This window comes from Labrus mixtus, chromosome 1, assembly GCF_963584025.1.
Source record: "Labrus mixtus chromosome 1, fLabMix1.1, whole genome shotgun sequence".
In the NCBI taxonomy this organism is placed as follows: Eukaryota; Metazoa; Chordata; class Actinopteri; order Labriformes; family Labridae; genus Labrus; species Labrus mixtus.
In genome coordinates this window covers 23,204,078-23,217,406 of record NC_083612.1, presented here as the reverse complement: position 1 = coordinate 23,217,406, position 13,329 = coordinate 23,204,078, and the positions used below count along the sequence as shown (strand labels likewise).

Here is a 13,329-nt window from a genome sequence, read left to right as displayed (position 1 = left end):
TGCTCACACAAATAGCCATGTTCGTGAGAGGAGGGCATATCAAGTTGCCAAGAGGGCGACTCTCTCTGTGGTTGACCCAACCAGAGATAAGCTGCTAAGCTGCAGATGAAAGTGTGAGTGCATGTAGAGAGTGTGGCATGGTGAGCAGCTGTGGTCAGCCAGATTTGGGAACCCTCGGTGACACCACTGTTAAGATACAGCGGAGAGAGGCTTGACATTGGTACACACACACACACACACACACACACACATATACTAAAAACAAGAAAAAGGATGAATGGATAATACATAAATAGATACATAAATGTGATAAACTAATCACGTTGTCCCATATACCCTCTCTCACCAGAATCCAGTGTCATCTTGTTTTAATACTAAAGGCTTCATATGGCAGAAAAGCCGCTCAGCCCGTCTGGATCTCACTGTGTCGACCCACAGCAAGACTTTTGGGGATTTTCTCGAGTGTGTGCGTACGTACAGTGAAATTGGAGTAGTTGTCAATAAAGTAGGCTATGTGGACGGTGTTTGGTGCATACTTCCCAGGATAGATATGGATGAACAGTCTGTTTTTTCCCTAACATTTCTATCAAATACCAAATGGAAAATATCTGATGAAGATAGATAGATACTTTAGTGATCCTGAGGGAAATTCAGAAACATCATCAGATGCACGAGAGAAGGCACAGATCATGAGTGTAATTTCGCTATGTGTTTCAAAAACAATTCCCACCATAGTTCAACTTTTCTAAAGTACAGGTAAAGGTCATGTATGTGGGTCAAAAAAGGCCCAGACACATCACTCCAATGCAACATGCGGCAGTTCTATAGATTCGAGAGATATTGGAGGAAAACAACTGGCCTTGGAGATAAATCGATTTAAACTATTCTATTTTGGGCTAGAAGTTTTTCTTAACACTGAAAGTATTATGTTGTAAATAAGTATGTTAATGTGTGCAGTAAAACACAGGATGGAAGTACAGCAACAAATGACAACAGTAGTCAGTGTTTTAATAAGGAACAGATTCATACTTTAATAAAAGGGTATTTCCCCTTGGCACAGATCTGCTATCAAATAAATAAAGCAATTAATCAAATACAATCTATATAAACTAAACAAAGTCATGAAAAATCATTAGGGGGAGGGTAAGGGGGTAAAACAGCTAATGCTAAACACGTTTTCTTCTTTTAAAACACAAGTGAAAGTGTGTCTGTGTGTGATGAAAGAGACAGATTGTGTTAGAGACAGTTTAAGAATCATCCCTGATAAGTGGGATAGCTATGCTGGTAATGGAGTATGAGCTGACAGATGGCAAGTGAGATGGCTTGACAGATATATAAATATAATGAATATTCTCTCCGTTCATCCTTTCTGCAGTCCACAATATACATGTGTTTTTTTTTTTTTAAATGCCTACTGATGGACATTACAAAGCAAATTAGTGGTACAAGACACACAGCGCTAAAGTGGCTCTCAATACTGACGGTTCTATACAACAGGAGAGACGTTGGTGGATGTGCAGGCGTTGCGCCAACAAGATTTGATGAACATTTGTGTTATAAAAAGAGACATTCATAGTTTGACATAAAACAGTCTGGTACATTTACAAGGATCTTTTAAAATCCTAAAATAACGATATTTTGCCATGTTGGGATAAAAGACAGAAGAGGGAGTTTGACAGTAGCCTAAAGGTTAAAAAGTCCTCGAAGGATGTGAATTCCCCAGAGCATCCTCTAAACTAAGTGACAAAATTCCCAAAAAAAACAACTTTCCAAACTCTCCATAAATACTACTGAGGTGCTTTTGAGCATGGCAGATCCCCTCCAGTTGCTCCAGTAATGCTGCTTTGAAGTCAATTGAAAGACTCTATCCTCGTGTGAGTTCAGGTCATTGTATGAATATGAAGCAGGACATGAAAAGAAATATGGAGTTATGTGTGTTCGGTAAAATGCACTCCAGGTAAAAGAAGTGTAAAAAAAATAATAAAGTTGCCACCTGAGTGCGGGGTCACAGCAAAAATTCCATCAGAAGTATTCGTTCACCAGTTCAAATCGGACTAACCTGCAGGACAAGCAGTCACCTTCATGCTGTCCGGTCATGCAGCCAAACTACAAATTCCACACTACTAATTTTTTTGGTTGAGGGCGGAAACCCCTGACAAAAAGACACCAAGTTATGAGAGCTTCAACATTAGGATTCATTGTCCAGGGAAAGCAGTGTGAGGTGAAGAAGCTGAGGTATGGAGCGCAGCGATGATCCCCCCTTCAGGGAACAGCGCTGTTTCTAACCACCAGCTCCGGTGAGACGAGCCGCCTTACTGGTGCCTCTGCTGAAGGACAGCCTGCAGCTGTGAGAGGACGAGACTGGCATACACTGCATTCCTGCCCGTAACAAACACATGTACACACTGATGTCAGACTAAAAATCAACATGGTGGAAGTAGTTTGAAAATGTGATCTGGTAAACATCATCCTGCTATCGTTAACAACTACTTGGAGTACCACTATTTTAGCAGGTGATCAACAACCTGCCATTTATAGATCTCAGTTCAGTGCTTTCTATGCCAGAGACACAAGCATCTGCATGAGTATGGCAGCGCCCGCAGAGCATCATAGACAGGATGAACAGACAGTCCCCAGGGCTGGCAGGAGAACAGCAATGGTGAGTTATGGGTCAAGTGGAGACTGCGGGCCGGGCCCAGTGTTATCCAGCACCAGAGGAATGGGACAGCTGAAAGAGCCATTGCCCTGCCCCGCAGCACCACAAACAGAGCCTTGTTGGCTGAGCTCTGAGGCCACATGGTCGCCTGGTGAAAGACCTGCTGACAGCTGGGGGACACGGAAACAGAGGGAGCAGCCGCGTTAACCCAGGGCCAGGGACGACAGAGCTGCTTTAGGATACAGAAGCCTGACAGTCAGAAAAGGAAAGTCCAAAAAGAAAAGCAGAGCGCTGAACAACTTCTAGCTGTGATTAAGATGTGTGTAGATATGAAGAAAATACATGCATGCTCAGCAAAACATTTCACCTTTTAAAGCTCCTGTGAGGAGTTTTAAGCTGTGAGATAGACTGAAATGAATATTGATGCCTCTAAATTAGTGTTTCTCAACTGGTGAGCTGGGACCCAAAAGTGTGTCGCGGAGCCATTTTCAGTGGGTGACTAATGTGTGCCTGGAAAAAATATTGTGTAAAAAAAGTCTTTGAAGCGTTTTCCAGCATGTTTTCTTTTTTTCTTTCTTCGGTCACGCTATACTGTCTAGTCCAAACTGCACAACTTCACATTGAACAAATCTGATTGGTTGAAAAATATCTTAAATTCAGGTCGGGACTTTTCATGAAGGAACTGGTGGTGGGTCCTGAGGCCATACCAGTTGAGAACCACTGCTCTGAATGATCTTCTAAAGCACACAAGACCGTCAGCAACGAGATTGATTCTTTCTATATTGTAATTATTAATGCCTAAAATTGCTGCTCCATATAAAGGTTTCATACAAAGTGATCAACAGTATGCAGCTGAAAGAGGCTTTTTTATTCTTCAAGATAAAGATTCATTAAGAGTGATATGTTTTATTGTTGAAATAGAGCAGGATGAGATGTGTCACCAGTAAGTACTTTTAACACATACAGGACAAAATTAGAAAAGGAATAAGAGGTTATATTTTGTCCACAGGGGGCGCTAGAATCCACAAACTAGAAGTTCCTCACAGAAGCTTTAAAGCCAAATTCCTAATGGTGAATGTTTGCAACACAGTATAACTTGCTGAATGTCACATTGCATTAATTATTTATTTTTACTGGTTTTGAAAATGTCTAAGGATTTAAAATGCTGAGTTTACAAAAACACAGCTTTTCAAAACAAAGGAACATCACAAGAGCTTTAAATGGAGGTATTTTAAAGGGAATTTAGCTGTTTGAGGAAAAAGAAATGGAATAACATTTGATTTTAAACAATTGAAAATCATGTTGTAATTAAAGATGTTTCTGATTCATCTTTAATAATTATAAGTCCAAATGAACAGCATGACAGCCATTAACACAACAAAGCCAGACGATATGTATGCAAATACCAGCCAGTAAGATCTCGACAAACGCTCCGTGTTCAATGTAATGTGATTTTGCAGAGCACCGATGATTTAATATTGAGTTGGAATTCACAAGATGAAAGTTGACCGTCTCCTTGTGCGATGACATGTTGAAACAGAGGAGGGATGGAAAGTGAGTGACTGATACAGTTTTACCAAAATGAGGCTCAGAGTGGTTTTATAAAATGCGGTTGTGTAGGATAAAGAAACATACAAGCTTGAGATAGTGAATACAAAGAAATCACATCATCAATAAAGCTTATAAAATTGATAGTATATATATACCTTATGTACAGTAAATATTAGTAAATAAAAGTAAGGAGCTTCTCAACACTTCAGTACTGCAGATGGTGACACAATTTCTTTTCTTAAAAAAAAAAGTTCCAAAGTAATTTGAAAATATCTTCTTAGTCAAAGTCAACTTTACAACAATTAGGATAAAATCAGAGGTAGCAGCAGATTTGGGATCTCTGTTTTTTTTTTTAGTTTTTTTTTTTAACTTTATAGCATTTCATCATTTTTCTTCCATGTTTTGCTTGTGGTGTATTGCATGCTTGAACCAGGATCTTCATTTTCATCTAAAAAAAAAAAAAAAAAAACTGCCTGACAGCCTGCTTTAAATACTCACACACCCATGAGCGCACTTCAAGTGGTTTTTAACAGACACCAGTGTCGTGACACTCACATATTCACACACGCACTCACCCACACGCACAAACACAGACACTGACCCACATACAAACACGCACACAGGCACACACCATGCCCTGCTCTCACCTATACTCCTTCATATATTTTATTCTTTACATCTCAGTCTTTCTTCCTCTTATCCCTCCTTTTCCTTAAAAACCTTTTGGCATATTGTTCTGGAAGGGTTGGGTTGCTGGTTTGGAGTCTTTCATCAGACAGAGGATGACAGACTCAGGGGAAGAGAGCCTTCTGGGATGTTTTAATAAATTGTCACTCTGCACCACCTCTCTAACCCCTTAGCTGTGATCCTCAGTCCTGGTCGTACAGTGGCTCTAAATCAATGTCCTGCTGCACACCTCAGCTTTTAAATGTCTGACCAGCCTCAAAATAACACTGATTAATAACCTCTCAGTACTGGGGAAGAATCTCCCATGACCCCCTTCTGTCTTGTGTCCTCTACAGAGCCCCTGCAGTGCTGCACAAAGTGTAGAAGCCCTGTGTTGGTTTACGGAGCTCACTGCTGAGCCCTTCAGCCAGGGTGGAAATTCAGGACTGGTAAAAGTGGTGGTAGTGGTGATGGTGTTCATGATGGTGGTGGTGCTCATGCCGCTGCACCACTTGTGCCAGTCCCCCCTCATACAGCAAGACACTGGGCATGTCCCGCACCTGCTCCCTCTCCACAACTGGTCCTGGAGCAGCCACAGGGCCCTGTAAGGCTCTGTAAGCCTGGCTGTCCTTAGACCGCTGCTTGTGCTTGCGATATGGGGCAGAGGATTGGTGAGGGGGGGTTTGGCTGGGTAGTGCTGGGGGAGGGGGCGCACCTCTGCTTCTCATTACCCTGCTGCTGATCTGCGCAGGAGGCGTGCGGCTGTGAGTCTTAGGAGAGCGGAGGGCGTGTTTCCCTGAGTCTTGTCCTCGTGTACGGGAGAGGTGGAGGTTGTCTGGAGAAACAGTGTCCACAATAGAATGCAGGCGGCGGTGGTGAACGTGTGAGTGGCCGTTTTCTGGTTCGTGGGAGCGTGAGCGAGTCTGGTTGGATGACCGAATCTGAGGCTCTGCCTTTGGCGGCTCTGTGGTAGTGGCTGTGAGGGAAAGAGAAACAGGTATTTATTTCAAATGATAGGGCCAGCATGGACATCAACAACAAAAACTTAAGCTTACATAGAAACACATTATTCAGTCACAAAACTAATCAAATGTAATTCATAAAATAAGGTCAAAGAAGGAAGAAAAATATCCAATTAATGGCAAATTAAAGTGCTAATAGCTCACTTATAAAGATCCACTAAAAAGATCTATGATACGGTTATCATCATGAAGAGAGAGCTGAGGAAAAGAAGCCAGAATCCTGGACCAGTGTTCAAATAATCACATCTCATCACTGTCCATGAGATCAAGGCTGCTACTTATTTCATCGAATATTTCACTTTTCAGCAGCATGTTCTGTTGATGAACTTCAGCCTTTAACACTTGATGTATTGTGCTTGCCGGAGCCCAGATGTTTGTACTGGCCAGAAGCGCAGTGGGCTGCTAGTTCCACCTAACGGCTCAAAGCAGGTGCTGCAGTAATGAGGGCCCCTGGATGCAGCTTCTAAGGGCCATGGCCTGTGTTTTTCCCTTTCCCCTTTCCCCACATCTACACCCCTGGCCCCGTTCCACTCACCGGCTCCGAAACGGGATGTGTAGTTTTCGATGCCTGCCAGGTCCAAGTAGTGGTTCCTGCGTTCCAGGTTCTCATCCACACAGTGGCGTTGGCAGCCCGGCTGGGTGTGGTGGTCACTGTGGTGACGCCTGTGGACACAAGCGGCACCTCTCATTAGCTAAAAGTTTGAGCCAGAGAGGTTCAGTATGGTAGTGTTTGGAGAAAGTTAAACAGTGTTCCTTATGATCAGGCAGCAGCAGAGTAATTGTTAGAGAGGTGAGATTGCAACTAGAAAATCACAGGTTTAAACCTCAGCTGGGAAGATTTGTACAGTGTGGTGAGAGGGCTGACTCTCCCCTCCGCTGTTCACCCGCCCATAGCACAGTGGAGGTACATTTAAGCAAAACTAATTAAAGAGTAGAGCACAATGGCAGCTCCCAAGGGTGAAACCTTTTAAAACAGCCCCTTGTATACGAGACTAAATGAGTGAGATGATAAACTCTTGTAGACTCTACAATCTGTGAGTACATGAGGGGCAGGTTTACCTTAAGAGAGCTCGACTCTTCTTGTCTGCACTCTTGGGGTCTTCGATGTTCTTCTCATTCTTCTCTCTGGGGTGGGACATGTCTGCGCATGTGTAAAAGACAGGAGGCTATTATCAAAGAGTTCTACGCAGATAATGCATACACACACACTCGTGGACACACACACACACACACACACACACACACACACACACACACACACACACACACACACACACACACACACACACACACACACACAGACACACAGACATGACAACAGTCACACAAGCCTGAGAAGAAAGCAACCTTTGTTTTAGAGTTTCACTTTGAAGATCTATACAAAAGGAAAAACAACAATGCTTCATTTATTCTATTTTCATCCCGCAGCCTCTTATAAGGCGCGAAAAGAAAAAAAAAAAACATGCAGAAATTGTTTATTAAGGACGCGAGATCTGATACAGTTTCAAATTAGCATGAAGGCAACCAACGGTACTTTCAAAGCTTGCACTGTTTGAATCTTTTGACAGATATTTATAGCAAAAACAATAGGACACAAAGACACAAGACTATATACTTTTTGAGATGTTTCTTTCCCTGACTACTTGTTTACCACGTCGTCAGAGAAAAAAGTTAAGTTGAACATTGCTTGATTTTCCCGGCAGCACTGAAGAAGGAGGGAGGAAGAGAGGCAGGAAAAAAGGGAACTTTGGAGAAAAGAAAATGGCTGTGGTTATCAAAAGGGCCCGGCACATATCTTAAGGTTTCTTTCAGAGCACTTGAAGGCGCTGAGGGAAGGGGCCCTCTCTTAGCTCTGTCACTCCCCAATCATTAAAAATGAACCCCATTGAGTGGGAGAGACGGTGCGATGCAGAGGCTGCGAGGAACAAAGCTGTGACAGGCCTGAAGCAGCTACCTTTCTGCACGACAACAAACACAACTCTGTGTGAGCCGACAGCACGCAACACAAGCGAGACCCCAAAATGCCCTCTCTTCTTCTGCACTCTTCACACACTGTGTTAATGTGAGTCTTACCTGCTGCACCCTGCGTGCAACTCCTCCACCGCTGGCTGGAGTCAGGAGCCACAGAGAGCTTGACCCGCAGTGTCTTGCTGCTGCTCGGAGAATGGTTGACAGAGGCATCCACGACCTCGTAGATGGTGTGAAGCAGGCTGGTGATATCCTGCACGATGAGGGAGGTGGAGGTGAGTTTCATCTTGGATTGTTTATGCAAAGCATTCGTAAGAGATACATTTGATCATTAGTTATTAAAAACAGCTTGAAGTCTTTTTGTGACAGTTAAATTAAAGAAAGGAACAAATGAGACAATTCCTCACACGTAAACCAAATATTCTGAAGCTTTGTTCATTCAGACTCTGCATTTTAGACTTCATGGTCATCAGGTATCTAAAGAATTGCCTCAGACATAAGTGACGAAAGACAGAAGTCTGCTGTTGCAGCTCTCCAAGTGAAGCGATCAGACGAGGTTTACAGAGGTTATAAATTCATGCAAAGAAATGTCTCGGCAGTTGCAGAAGACTCTGACTGAGATGTCAGACCTGATAAGAGTTGACTGTGTGCGCTCTTTCACTTTCTCCGTTTATTCCCTGGATCTATCTGATATAACCTCAATCAAGTCCGTTTGAATTAGCCTATCTACCATACATTTTACATTTTAAATACATGCACAAATACACGTAAACACAAAAACGAATTAGCACACATTTATGTGTAAAGTACCCAAGTCCTTACATGAAGGAAGACCAAGCTAACACGTATTTTCCCATAGCTAAGGGTCGTTTAAAAAGACAAATACAAAAACAAAGAAATAAGTCATTATCAGTCAGTGTGAAACTATATTAATTTATGCACAAGGAAACTGACCTCAGTCACCAAGATTACTATGCTACTATAAAACTATGCTTTGCACTGGTCAGTGTTTGTATGAACCACTGAATTAATGACTCCCTCTCGGATGGTAGAAACTGTGCTGGATCTTTTCAATGGTAACTATATATTCTAATTTGGAATGCGCGTAAGAGGAGCCGACGTGAACAACATTTCAAATCTTATCAGTGTTTTACTTTTACATAGCTAAAGCACATCGTCTTAGACAAAACTGCAGAGACATCACAAAAAGACACCAACAGCATGATGTTTTACTCACTAGAGTTTCCTGACTTATAATAAAAACGACTATTATGATGTTTTAGGGGTTGGTTCTGTAAACTACTTTCAGACACAGTTGCACCGAGAAAAAAAAAGAAAATTAAATGTAAAAGCTTTCTGTGACATTTTGTTTTGTTGTGTAAAGGGATAAAAAAAAAAAAAGAGTTGGAGAATAAAGCCTTTCTTTCCCCCCTCCAAGCCGCTGCCGCCGCCTGTCTCATGGGCCACAGAGCCACAGGCAACGCCAAAAAAACTGCAGAGCTAACCACACAGGGGACACTTGAGTGTCTTTGCACTGTTTTTAGTTGTTTTAAAAAAAACACGAGCCTTTTCTGAATGTTCTCTCAGATCTACCAGACAGACGCCAGCCACAAGGTACCTCGCAGGAACGGAAACACGTGGATGTCGCTGAGTGTAGTTCTTAGAATTGAGATTGGGTTAAGGCCTAGAAACTCCATCCTCATCTTAATGAGAAATGTGAAATTACCAGAATAAGTATAAAAATATATATAGAGGAATATAGTTAATTCAGTCATGAAGGCTGTTATATAACGCAACTGAGCTGCTCACCAGAATACTTAAGTGGCTCTTAAAATCTGTGTATTCAAACATATTTAGAATATTTTTTGTTAAATCCATACAGTACAATACAATGCAATACGATACAATAAGAGACAATACGGTACATGATGTTGACAGATGCTTGTTTTTTTTCCCCTTTAGACTACTCCAGGAGATGATTATTACCTCTCTGGTGACTTTTCCGCTGTTGTCAAAGTCGTAAAGGGTGAAGGTCCACTCCTGCCTGTTATCCTCCTCCACAGACACGGCACACTCCAACTCCTAAAACAGAGCAGCATTGTACTATCAATATCCAGTTTGATCCAGTGTGTGTGTATGTGTGCCCTGCCATTGCCCTAGTTTAATGCAGAAGGGGAAGTGATGAATTTCCTTTTGGAGTCAACACTCACTTCAAACTGGAGCTGCTTCTGGGGCCCTGCGGGAGATTGGCTGTCCCTCTCCTGCATCTTCTCCTCCACACAGCAGCTGTCCGTTTTCTCTGGGGGTAAAGCCACTTAAATGACACACACACACACCCAAACACACACATAGACAAACACACACACACACACATAGACACACACACAGAAAAATGTTAGAGCCTGAGGATGACACGTTGGGTGCAGTCTTTACCTGCGGATATGTTGTTGCCTTCAAGTGTTTCATGTACTACCGAGTTTGGCATTTATGATCAAGATGTGTCACATCACTTCTTGTTAAAATAAACCCACAAGCCTACTCGCAGCTTTTGTCTTACTGCTTGTACTCTGAAGTCTTTCTTTTATATAAATAATATAATATTCAAATAATGTGACAAGGCAACTATTGTGTCATTCCTGCAAATAAAAATACTGTAGAATTGTAAAAAGCAACATTAAGATTGATTTATATATAGATTTATATATATATACATCCCAAGAGGTTCACACAGACTGAGGATGTCAAACATGGAACTGAATAACATTTACATGTCTTTTACACGACTGAATATGAGGTGGTTATGAATGGTGGATTGGAAAGAGCATGTGAACATCAAAAGGCTTTCTATAGGAGACCCCCGAGTCCTCGGCTCATTGCAGCAAAGCTAATCACTTTATGGAATGACATCCATCGTACATTACTACCCAGACATTCAGTAACAGCAGACAGTCCAGAGGGAGTACGACTAATCTGTCATATCCACTTAAAGTGACGACCTGCATGGAGCATGACAACATCTCCTATATAGAAGAGGTTGATGATGGCTTCTTTCTACGACATGAAGACACTGATTTCCCTTGGCAGGATTCAAACTGAGGATTTCCTGGTATGATGACATGTGAAGAATGTCATTTTTTTTTTGGCCACCTTTTTTCATTTTTTAAATAAAATCAATGAACCTTGGACATGATGAGAAACACACTGACACTTGACACTTTGTTTTCACAAACCACAACAATAAATGGTAGGCTAAATTAAAAGAAAATCGTAAAACTTAAAACATGGCTTTCTTAGAAATTGTACGTAGGCGTTGAGTGAACATAATGTTTTTTATTTTAGTCTGTGGTTGTGGTCATTGTTGGTGTATCTTTGGATTGCACTCATTGGAAGGTAATCCACCCTATAAGACAAAAATAACACAACAGTCTGGTTCAATGTTTCAGTTTCACTGTTGGATGCTGGCCCAGATGTAATGCTACCAAGTATCCGTCTATGCTTTGAAATCTAGAATTTGTTTGGCACATGACACCCCAGATACATGCACAACATGTAACAGAGATTTGGGAGGTGTACATACCAGCTCCTTTGTCAGACTTTAAGAGTAACAGATGCCTACTTGCTTGATTCTGTAATATGTTAATGTCCCCCCCCCCCCCAAGAAGCTTGTTAAAGACTGTACCCACCCACAGCCCTTGTTTGTTTCAAATCTGGTCATTTTGCTTTGCGCAAACATTCCTCTCTCATCCAATCACAACATTGCATGCCACACGCACACCCATACATCCGCACAGACCACACCCCTTCAGCTCCACCCTCCCCTGCTCCTCTCTCCCCCCGCTACACTTTGAAGTCTCATTCTCAAACCTTTTGGAAGAGGATCAGACCGGCTGTAAAACAGAATCACTAATTAATTAAGCCAAGTCAAATCTGAAACACTGTTTGTTTGCTCGCCAACGGAGCAGACACAACAGCCCAATTTATTTCCTCCTGATCCAAAGCAGATCAAAGCAGACCTGTCTCATCCCAGGGTAGGGGAAAATGCCAGAAATGAAAGGCATCATCCCAGGGAGCTTTTACCAACTTTTTGGAGAGGAGTAGCATTTGGGGTCCCGCTGTTTGATCATCTGAGGTGCTCAAAGGGAACATTGTGTGTGAGGGCAAATCTGTTCCGTAGCAGGCTCAATATGGTGGTGCGATGCTTATCTCGGAGCTAATGAAATGCCGAGAGGAGTAACAGTAATCTGCTATCACCCTCCTCCTCTCAGCCAACCCTCCCTCAGCACAGACATAAGCCGCCTTTTTATGAGAGGAGCTGAGCCAGGGGGATTGGCTGCACATCAGATCTGAGGGGCAAGACGAGGGCAGCCGAGGCAGGCACCCTCCCTGCCAAGGCTGTTCCAGCAGTCACACTCTACACACACATACGTGCATACACTTGTTCACACACGACGAAAAGAAGGCAGGTCAGGAAAACTACCACACACTGTGAGCAATCGCGCCTAGCTAACTGATACATTCATTTTAACAGCTCAGCTCCAGTTTCTTTAATGATTTTGAAATAACCTTCATGGTGAATGGAACTTTTTCTACTACTGCACTGTCACTCAATGAAGGACTCTTGCGGCCCTGTCAGGCCTCACATGCAAAGTGTAATGGCCAAATTCCACCAGATGCGTGTTCGGTCGGTCTCCGCTCTGTTACGGCAGCGGAGCTGATAGGTTTTCACTTTATTTAATGTGTGTGCTTCCACTGGCTGCGCTGCGTCTCAGCTCCGGCAGTCCGGAGAACTATGTAGCAGTTACGCAAGGCTTTTGCCGTTTGCCAGAGCATGGAGCATCCATTTACCACAGAAAAGATCAAGAGGGACGGGAAGTCAGACACCAAAACAACATCTGGTTCATTTTCAGAATAAAAAACTCTGTTTTAACGGTTCAGAACAATGACCGTATGTGTGTTTATTTTTGTGTTTTAAATGGTTTCATACGGTTTTACACCACATACATCGTATTATCTCGCGCTGTCACGAGTGAATCTGTAAAATTACCGCGGGAATTCCTGTGTCTCGGCACTCCTCCTGTCCAGCTGAGGGTGCTGGGAGCCGTAACAGACCTGAGCAGACACGCAATGAACACGTATCTGGTGGAAGTTCTGGGTTACGCATGGTTGGGGAATGGTGGGGTTAAGTTGTTCCGCCCTTGATCCACCATCAGAGGTAGTAACATAGGTGTGTTGGGTGATGTGGCAATATGTAGTGTGCGTAAAACACAACTCTGTGCGTTTTTGCATGTCTGAACACACAGTGGTAGCTTAGCATACACATACATTCAATCACTGTGTCTGTAGCGCCTCTACACAATGTAATGCAATGTGAATTCATTAACTGGGACTTCAATATGTGCTTCAAACAAAGGCATAACTACAGCAGAACTTCTGTTGCTTAACTGCAATCTGACAATCATAGACTCT

General features: G+C 42.6%; 2 protein-coding genes across 2 annotated transcripts in view; both read right to left on the bottom strand.

The window, feature by feature from the left end:
• adcy7 (adenylate cyclase 7) overlaps nucleotides 1-13,329 on the bottom strand; it is a 570,666-nt gene that overhangs the window by 414,112 nt on the left and 143,225 nt on the right. The window lies entirely within an intron of this gene.
• Nucleotides 4,449-13,329, bottom strand: part of nkd1 (NKD inhibitor of WNT signaling pathway 1) — a 31,068-nt gene continuing 22,187 nt past the window's right edge. Inside the window, exons 5-10 of the mRNA XM_061045748.1 lie at nucleotides 10,074-10,177; nucleotides 9,850-9,945; nucleotides 7,969-8,116; nucleotides 6,955-7,036; nucleotides 6,431-6,558; nucleotides 4,449-5,849 (exon numbers count right to left, since the gene is read on the bottom strand). Of these exons, the coding sequence (XP_060901731.1) occupies nucleotides 5,314-5,849; nucleotides 6,431-6,558; nucleotides 6,955-7,036; nucleotides 7,969-8,116; nucleotides 9,850-9,945; nucleotides 10,074-10,177 (1,094 nt within the window). The 3' untranslated portion in view covers nucleotides 4,449-5,313. The remainder of the gene's footprint in view (nucleotides 5,850-6,430; nucleotides 6,559-6,954; nucleotides 7,037-7,968; nucleotides 8,117-9,849; nucleotides 9,946-10,073; nucleotides 10,178-13,329) is intronic.